General features: G+C 52.5%; 2 protein-coding genes across 2 annotated transcripts; one reads left to right on the top strand and one right to left on the bottom strand.

Annotated features, from left to right (window-relative positions):
- The first annotated feature begins 46 nt into the window (after window positions 1-46).
- LOC112891849 (pectinesterase-like) lies at window positions 47-2,536 on the top strand. Its single transcript, XM_025958834.1, has 2 exons — window positions 47-1,265; window positions 1,623-2,536. The coding sequence occupies exons 1-2, from the start codon at window positions 299-301 to the stop codon at window positions 2,306-2,308; spliced, it is 1,653 nt and encodes a 550-aa protein (XP_025814619.1). The 5' UTR covers window positions 47-298; the 3' UTR covers window positions 2,309-2,536.
- Window positions 2,537-5,761: 3,225 nt separating this feature from the next.
- On the bottom strand, window positions 5,762-9,006 carry LOC112891873 (disease resistance protein RPS2-like). Its single transcript, XM_025958869.1, has one exon. The coding sequence runs from the start codon at window positions 8,609-8,611 to the stop codon at window positions 5,918-5,920; it is 2,694 nt and encodes an 897-aa protein (XP_025814654.1). The 5' UTR covers window positions 8,612-9,006; the 3' UTR covers window positions 5,762-5,917.
- Between the last annotated feature and the right edge of the window lie 729 nt (window positions 9,007-9,735).

Below are 9,735 nucleotides of genomic sequence, written 5' to 3'. Positions count from 1 at the left end.
TTATTTCCATCTATTCAAGTTACAAAGACCTTGCTCTATTTGAAAACAATGCGTCGGTTCTATCCAGCTAGCCGTGAGCCCGTGACCGCGATCCCCTTCGAGCGGTTCTTTTCTTAGTTTATTTGGAGTTGATGGATTCATACACTGGCTCACAGTCATGTAAATCTCCTTCTCGGCTTCTACGTATAGAAATCAGTCAACTTGTAAACTTATCACTTCATCAGGAGCCATCTCAAAGGTCCACTTCACAAATCAAGAGTCACGGCTCATCTTACGCTGGCACTTAGCAGCAGTCGCCATGCGTGGGAGCAATGAGCCTCTCCTCTCCTCTCCCTCCTCAAGGAACGCCTCTGACTCTCTAGGCAGGCCGCTCCTGCTGCTGGTCACGCTCCTCTCGGCCACCCTGCTCTGCGCCGTCGCTTTCCTCCTCCTCCTCGGCCCCGCGGCTCCGGACCTCTGCGCCGGCTCCCCGGACCCGGCCTCGTGCAACGCCATCGTCGCGGACGCCGTGCTAGCGTCCCCCCGCGGCGCGCGCTATTCCAGCCGCCGCCCGGCGCAGGTCCTCCGCGCGATCGTCGCCAGGTCCCTCGTGCAGCATGACGCGGCCGCCGCCGCGGTGGCCGGCATGCACCGGAGCGCCGGTAGCAGCGACGCGAGGCAGCGCGCGGCGCTCGCGGAATGCGTCCAGCTGATGGGCCTCGCCCGGGACCGCCTCGCCGACGCCAACGCCGTCGCCTCGGCCGCGGCGAGCGGCGACGCGCGCACGTGGCTCAGCGGCGCGCTCACCTTCTACGCGACGTGCGCGGACGGCGTCGGCGAGGGGCCGCTGCGCGACGCCGTGGGCGCGCGGCTGCAGCCGCTCAAGTCCCTCGCGAGCGCGTCGCTCGCCGTGCTCAACGCCGTCGGCGGCCTGGGCTCCCGCGGGGACGTGCTCACGGAGGCCGTCGCGGATGCGTTCCCCTCGTGGGTGCCGGCGCGAGACCGCGCTCTCCTTGAAGCGGGCGCGGACATCAAGGCGGACGTCGTGGTGGCCCAGGACGGGAGCGGCAAGTACAGGACGGTGAAGGAGGCGGTGGACGCGGCGCCCGACGGCGGGAAGAGGCGGTACGTGATCCGCGTGAAGAAGGGGGTGTACAAGGAGAACGTGGAGGTGGGGAAGAAGAAGCGCGAGCTCATGATCGTCGGCGACGGCATGGACGCGACGGTGATCACCGGCAGCCGCAACGTGGTCGACGGCGCCACGACGTTCAACTCGGCCACCCTCGGTGATGCGCATACACCCGGGCACCGTCTCGTCTCTCTTTACCTTTCCGATATTCGCACTCATTTCCACCTACGGCTAGGACATTGCATCAGTGATTAGTCGCCGCTTTAGGCTGCCCCCATTCTTCTTGGGTTAGATTTCGCTTTACTTTCCATCATGATCGCATCGAGTTCTTTCTGGTACCATTTGTCAAAAGGACGAGCTGGGCCTCTGGAAACGAACCTACTCCCTGAAACTAGCGGCCAGATGCCCAGATCGACCAAATCCGGAGCCGAAAACAACCGGCACGAGACCGTGGGAAAAAAAAGCTACATTTGTCTCGTCGCTGACGGTGAGTTACTGACTGTGCTGCGTGCAGCGGTGGCGGGCGACGGGATCATCCTGCGGGACCTGCGGGTGGAGAACACGGCGGGGCCCGCGAAGCACCAGGCGGTGGCGCTGCGCGTGAGCGCCGACCGCGCCGTCGCCTACCGCTGCCGCGTCGACGGGTACCAGGACACCCTCTACGCGCACGCGCTCCGCCACCTCTACCGCGAGTGCTTCGTCTCGGGCACCGTCGACTTCGTCTTTGGCAACGCCGCCGCCGTGCTCCAGGGCTGCACGCTGGCGGCGCGGCTGCCGCTGCGGGGCCAGAGCAACGCCGTCACGGCGCAGGGCCGGGAGGACCCCAACCAGAACACGGGCACGTCCGTGCACCGGTGCCGCGTCGTGCCGGCGCCCGATCTGGCCGGCCGGGAGGTCCCGACGTTCCTGGGCCGGCCGTGGAAGGCCTACTCGCGGACGGTGTACGTGCGGTCCTACCTGGACGCGCACGTGGACCCCAGGGGGTGGCTGGAGTGGGACGGGGACTTCGCGCTCGCCACGCTCTTCTACGGGGAGTACCAGAACGAGGGGCCCGGGGCCGGCACGGCGGCGCGCGTCAAGTGGCCCGGGTACCACGTCATCACGGACCGGAGCGTGGCCGCGCAGTTCACCGTCGGCCAGTTCATCCAGGGCGGCGGCTGGCTCAACGGCACCGGCGTACCCTACACCGATGGACTCTGATTCATCGATCCGTGACGCTGACGCACTAGTTGAATTCTGACTTTCTGATAATGTTCTTCTTGCTTGGTTTGTGCCTGCATAAATGTTCGCTGTTCTGTTGGTGCCAGGAACGCAGTAGTGCTGTGTGATATTGGGTTGTGGCCTTGTGGCAGTGTGGGCAGTACCTTACATTGCTGAGCTGCACAATTCGAACCGTGGTTTTTTTCAATAAAAAGTGTAATTTTAGCAGGCATGTTATACTGGAATTAAATGTCTGGCCGGATGCCTAGTTGCCTACGCCAAAAATGATGGTGAGAAATTTAAGGTCCATCCAGGCCGGCCCAACCCAAGAACACCGACCCCTTTTCGCCTCCTTGGCTGAGCTCACTAGGCTGAACTTGTTTTCAACAGATCAACCGGTCAAAAACCTTATCTGTGCCGTGCAATCTGCGACTCTGGGCGGCCTGTCATTTTTGCTATGTTTGTGGAATTTTTTGCTGTACGGGGACCCCAGTTTTGCTGTACGGGGACCCCAGTTTTGTCCTGCACTGGACTTCCACTATCGGGCATGGTTCTTCGACGGCACTCGTCCACAGAGAGTCTATCAAAATTCCGAGTTTCTGGTGACCCAGTCACAGATGATGAACCTCCGTTCAACACATACAAGGAAAAAACAATGGCCGGCTTCTAAACCTCAACTCGTTTCAGAGAAAGCAGAAACAGAGAAATGACGGCATCGAAACAGTCATACTGTTTTGGAGAACTCAGTAGTTACATTCGCTAGTTTCCTGCTGGCATACATGATACAATGTAGAAGATAGGCTGTGCAAAAAACTAGAATCGCCAAACTTGCAATTTCATGCAAGATGGACAACACAGCCTTGAAATCCTGAACTACACAGATGATCAGATAAGATTACTTAGAGAATCTCTTGCATTTAACTCATACCTTCCCCTGAGTATGCAGAGGAATGGAACTTTTAGAAGAATTTGGTGCATAGGATGAGAAATTAATAACACCTCCTTTTAGGATTGAAAATCACCCTTTAGAGTTCACAAATGAAGAATAAATCTATTCAGCCTGTATGTAGGGGTGCCAGCGGTTGCTTGGGGACATCCTTGTTTGCAAGAGTGAGGATTGATACCATCCTTCAGCAGATCGCTCATATATAGTCCCTCTGTCATACAAAGAGTGTATTTTTAGCATTCAAAATTTATCCCACCAAAGAGTGCATTAGCAGCTTTTGGACCACCTAAATTTAATTGCATCTGCATTTAATTGTCTGAAGTTTTCCTTTACCAAGGTGTTCGCGCATTTAATTGGCATTTTTTTCTTTTCCAAGATGCTATTAGTCTTTCCAAGGTGCATGCGCAGTTAATTATTTAAGTTTTTCCCTTTTTGAGGTTTGGCTCATCAATATTTGGTTGATTTATTGCTTTAATTAGGGGGCATCATGATCATTTCTCATGACTACTAATATGTCTCAAAATCCCAAAAATACACTCTTTGTGGGATGGAGGGAGTACTACATATTTTGCTAGTTATTAGGAATTTTACAAATTTACAAGTCGATTGATGTCTACTCCCTCCAATTATTTTAGAAGGTGACATGGTCATCGAGGCACTACTTTGATAATAAATTAATAGCATTAAATACATGCAAAAATACAAAATATGTAATATTATGTAAATACCATTGAAGACAAATCCAGCCATATTATTTATATATATTTTTTGAATGATCACCGGAGGGAAGAGCATCCCTACCTGAATTGCATTGATAAGACGTGGCATAACCACAAATCAACGACTTTGTTTTTTTAAGAAAAACGAGGTAAAATCTTACAATGCACAGTTAATTTGGGAAACTGGGCTAAAACCATGATCAAAGAGCACCTAGCACAAGCGGTACCATACCCCGGCACAAGGGTGATAACATGGTATAACCACGAATTGAAACACCAATACCCCGCACAAGGGCAAACTTATGGCCTAAGCCACGGAAACAACACCATATCCCAACACAGAGATGAAACTGTAGCACATCCATGAATGATAACATCATGCTATAACACTAGCAATATAGCATCGTAGAAGCATCACCTTAGATTCACTGGTCTTAGTCGCATACTGTGTGAAGGTGGTCCTCTACGCGCCAAGCGCAATGCTTTCGCTACATAGTTGCTTTGCCCCATCGTCACCGCGTCGACACGATGGCACACCTCGCCATTTGAGCCCTAGCTCGCGCAGCAGCAAGGCATCTCGTTCATGCTTCGGTGAAGATAAGTGGTGTGGAAGTCACAATGACAACGCCTCCATAGAGGAAACCGGCACCCGCAGGCGTCGACGTTGTCTCTGGTTGGAAACCAAGCTTGGCTTTCACCGACGACTTCCACCTCGCATAGTCCATTCATCGAGAGCCATAGCTGTATTAGCTCGTGGCTATGGCAGTGGATCCACGCCGGATCTGAAGCTCCCTGACCGCTGTGCATCCATGGAGCAAACTTCGTGGAATCACCGGGCCGTGCGATTTGCAGCAGCACCCCTGCACACCGAGCGCAGCACTTTCGTTGCACGGCATCCGGTGACCATGGTACCGTCTCTGCTGGAATACTGCAGAGCTCGTCATCAAGATTAGACAAAAGGAACGACCACCGTGAGCACACCTTGGTCCTCTTGACAAGAAGCAGATCGATTCACGCGACCATCGCGCCAACCAGATTGGAAACCACCATGAGACGACGAGCACGCATTGGAGGAGCATGAATGTTGTGGCAGTGCAACCCCGAACCTTCGAACGCAAAGAGGCCGAATCCGGGCCTCCGTCCGAATCTGACGAACTAAAGGAAGCCGAGCCATGCCTGCTCACTACCGCACGGCCTCCCACAGCAGCAGCAGAGCGCCGCAGGGAGCACCATGGTGCTGCGCGCACGAGAGACAGCACCGTCGGCAGCACCGGCGGCTGCTCCGCCAACAGCACCAACGAAGTGCCTGTCCGAACTCCATGGCAGGTTATGGCGCAGCAGCCATGAGGGGACAGATCTAGACCCCACGACCCTGGATCTATCAACCAGGAGGTGGCTTGGAGCAAGCTAGCACGAAGATGGACGGAGCAACTGGGATCTTTATGGAGAAAAGAGTGTGGAGAAAAGAGAGAAGGAGGAGACCTCAAGGAAGGAAGGAAGGGAGAAGATGCGAACGGTCACTGGCTTCGGCACCGCCGCGGGCCGCCGTCACCGCTTGCCGGACGCCGGCGGCGGCGGCCAAGGGAGGGCCCGGCGGGGGGCCTGGTGGCGGGTGGCGGACCCGTCGCCCGCGCAGGCGACGCGGAGGGGTACCTTTTTCCAAAATCAACAGATATGACTATTCACTCCAGCCATATTATTTCAAAACTTAATTTAAACACATAAAGAGATATTGATGGTCAAAATTAAATTATGTTTGCTGCACGTATTTCAAAATGATACTAGTTATTTGGTGACCGGAAGACGAGACTACCCGTGCTACTTGTAAATATAATTATAATGAATGTACTAATGACAATCTTGTGTTGTCGATCTATATACTTTAGTACAAAGCTAGATGGGCCTATATTTTCAATTAGAAAAAGGTAGTAACCAAGATTGAGTTCAGCTCATTGGACGAAGCAATAGCTCGAAAGACTCCTTGGCTTCCTCGTCTTCCCACTGCAGGCCATCCCACCATTCTCTTGTGCATTGTATCTTATTCAGACCTGAAGCACAAAGTTTCAGCTTCTTCAGCACTGGGCACTCGACAATCTTCAGGGTCTCCAGTGACGGGAACTGCAGCATACATATACCGCTGCTCAGCGTCCTGAAGTTTGCCAATCCATGGAGATGCAGTTCCTTGAGGTTAGGGAAGGGTATGATGACTTTCGTGGTTCCTGCATCTTCTTCACCGTCACTTGCCGCCATTTCTGGGTCTTTCTCACTGAGAGTTAGGAGCTCTTCAAGTCCATGGCAATATTGGATGAACAACGATGCTAGATTCGGGACACATCCTTCTCTATAGATGATCTTTACCTTAGGAAGCCCCTGAAGAATGAGATCGTGCAGGTTTGGAAGGATGTGCTGCTCACCATCAACAATCGGCCGGCCTTGCAGCTTATCACGTGAATGTTTAATGCGATCATCAGTTTCTTTGATACGATCAATGATTACCTCCGCCAAGTTGCTGCATCTCGCAATCCATACCCTTTTCAGGTTACTCATGTTCTTCCAGAGGTTCGCTGATGTAAGCTCTAGATTGGTAAGGCTGGAACATGTCTTGATCAATAAATTTCTTGTGGAAACAGCAAGGCGATATGATCGCGACAACTGTTCAAGGGTCTCAAGCGATTGTATTGTAATGTCCAGCGCCTGGAGCCTTCGCAGGCTCTCAAGCTCCTGAAAACTGACACAACTTCCACTATCACCAACCGTCCAGTCTCCATAGCTGTGATCCATGTACAGAACCTGTAGCATTGTGAGGCTGCATATAACACCACCTGGGATCATTTCCAGTGGCACCTTTGATAGAATCAAGAATCGAAGCTTCACCAGAGATTCTAGCTCCATTGGCAGTGACCTGATGTTCGTGTTATACAAATCAAGGTACCGCAACTCAACTAGTGAACTGATACCTGAAGGTAATTCACTTAGAGAGGTGTGGGACAGATCTAACACTCTGAGAGATGGCATGAATTGAAAAAAGCCGTCACATATCCTGCTCAAAGGGTTGCTCTGTAGCAATAACGTCTTTAACAAAGGGCAATTAGGTCTCTCGTACAGCTCGACGATGTGGTTCCCCATGAATGAAATCCGCTCAGCATCGCTCCACTTATCTGCACCCGGTGCCTCCTTCAGCCCGACACCAGCACGTACGAGCCACTTAGTCTCTTTCTTGCCAAACTCCGATGCTATCCATAGAGCCATGGCACGAACCATGGGATGTATCCTGATATGATCCGCATCCTCACCTCTCTCTTGCAAAGATGCAATCTTGGCCCAATCCTTGAAAAAGTAGAACTCCTCATCCATAGTGAACAAGTCATCTGTGAAGCCTTCACCTATGCAGTAACCGACGATGGAATCCTTGGGAATGGATAACTCCTCTGGGAACAGCGAGCAATACAGTAGGCAGAGCCTTATCATGTCATTGGGCAAGTAATTGTAACTTTCCTGGAGAGGCACAAGAACTTCCGTATCCATACCAAGAAGTTGCCACGGGGCACTCTCTAGCACGGTGATGGCGTGCTTCCACTCTTTTGCATCGCGCCTACTGGCCATCGCCCGCCCGACAGTGATAAGCGCTAGGGGATGGCCGCCGCACTTCATGGCGAGCGCCATCGCGTGGTCCCGAATCTCCTCGCTAGCACGCATCAGGTGCTCGCCAACCTTCTCGCAGAAGAGCTCCCACGCGGGCTCCAAGGGGAGACACTCCATCTTGAGCTTCCGGCGGACGTCCATGCGGTCGCACACGTCCTCAATCCTTGTCGTCAAGACGATCTTGCTCATGGAGTTTTGCTTCAGCACTGGAATGCCGAGAAATTGGAGTTTAATAGGCTCCCAGACGTCGTCCAGGAGCAGCACAAAGTTCATCTTGCTAAGTACCCTGAAAAGCACCTTGCCACGCTCCTTGGGCAGCTTGTTATCTTCCCATGGCACGCCGATTCGGTCGCCAATGATTCTTTGGAAGTCGTCTTGATTGAACTTCCGGCCGACTTCAATGTAAATGACAACATTAATGTCTTGAGAATTGATGAGGAACTCGTTGTTGAACTTGTTAAGCAGCTCCGTCTTGCCAACCCCGGCCATGCCGTAGATCCCGGTGATGCCGCCGTCCCGGACGCACGCATTGAGCTCCTGGAGCTGCGCTTCCATGCCGAATACTGGCACGCTCGGCATCTCTTCGACGCGGATCTGCACAAGCTCGTCGGCGACCTTGTCGAAGTTACCCTTCTCCTTGATTCTGGCGGCTTCGGCGCGCATCTCGTCGGCCTTCTTGCTGAGGTAGTAGGTGGCCATGATGCCAGGGGAACGCTCGGGCCGGAGCCTCTGCCGTGCCCGGTAGTCGTCCTCAATACGGAGAGCGGCGACCTCGAGATCGGCGACGCACTTGAGCCACCACTTGACCTGGCTGGTGGCCTCCATGCTGTGGCGCTCGGCACCGTCCACCAAGCGTTTGATATCGTCGCGCTTGCTCTTGAGCTCGTTCATCTCATGGCCCATCGCTTCGATATAATCGCCGCACGACATGACGTATCCGTAGGTCCGGTCGAAGCAGTCCTTGAGCGGCCGGAACACCGCGGCCACGAACTCCATCACCGCGACCCGAAATCTCCAAACCTTGTGCTCTTTGATGCCTTCAGGGCCAAGAATTATATTAAAAATGGCCTCGAATTGGAGGATCTGATCGCCGATGGCGAAGAATTAGCTAAAGCTAGCAACCGCTAATTCCTTGACTGTCTGGATGAGCATAGGAACCCCGGAGCTGAGATGCAAGCGGTGGGCGGCATCAACCGGGGATTCCGGGCTTCCGGCTGCCGGGAACTGAATGATGAACAAATTGGTTGGAGGGTCTGGGGCAGGCCAACAGGAAACGGATGAAGTAGCAGGTTGCTAGTGAAGCAATCAGTAGCGAAGAAACACACAAGAGGGAAGAAATCAATAAACGCACGACGACACTAGAGGAGACTACCACGAGAGTCAGCATGGCGGCTCAGTGACAGGCTGCTACAGTTATTGCGCGGGAGGTGTTGAGACGACTTGACTTGGGTACAGGAATCTCATTGGAGCCCCTAGCGAATAGTTTATTTATGCTTTGTACCATCAAACGTGACTACGTGATAATGCGCGTGTGAGACGCAGCGTTCACAGGTTGGCTTTTTGTTGTGTTGCCGCGTGCCGACTCTTCAAACCAAACTCGTAGCCTCGCAAGTTGTAGGAGGCTGCTGCGAGACCCGCCGGATATAAGAAAGCTCCCCGACGCTCCCGTACAAGCAGCTTGCTTTGGAGATTAGCGAACCAACTTGAATTTTTCTTTTCCTCTTGTTAACATACCAGTTTTTAAAATCGAAACACAGCATCATACGGACCCACTAGGATAGCCTTTCCCCGCATTCTCTCGATGTTTCCACGACATCACCATACCCTTTTCCAAACATGCTCTCTCTCACCCTCTCCCTTTCCCGAGCAGATGTACTGAACTCTGTATCTGTAACAGAGGTTCTAAAAATTATTCTTGTTGACAAGTTTAAAACTGATAAATATAGTGTGATGCACAAACACGCCATAAGCATATTGCGTGCACAACAAAACTATATAATGCATAATATGTATATACTTCATATAGATAAATAAATAAAATTATTTCACTATGGATAGCATGAGTACTTGTGCAAGTAGTAATTAAATTAATTTACTACGACTTATGAAAATACTGTAAA

Source organism: Panicum hallii, chromosome 5, assembly GCF_002211085.1.
Source record: "Panicum hallii strain FIL2 chromosome 5, PHallii_v3.1, whole genome shotgun sequence".
In the NCBI taxonomy this organism is placed as follows: Eukaryota; Viridiplantae; Streptophyta; class Magnoliopsida; order Poales; family Poaceae; genus Panicum; species Panicum hallii.
This window is presented reverse-complemented; position numbering and strand designations above follow the sequence as displayed.

Bases quoted from the DNA above. Each gene is read 5' to 3' on its own strand.
- LOC112891873 (XM_025958869.1), bottom strand. From the start codon at position 8,611: ATGGAGTTCGTGGCCGCGGTGTTCCGGCCGCTCAAGGACTGCTTCGAC.
- LOC112891849 (XM_025958834.1), top strand. From the start codon at position 299: ATGCGTGGGAGCAATGAGCCTCTCCTCTCCTCTCCCTCCTCAAGGAAC. The intron at 1,266-1,622 runs GTGATGCGCATA...TGCTGCGTGCAG, and splicing joins GTTCAACTCGGCCACCCTCG to CGGTGGCGGGCGACGGGATC.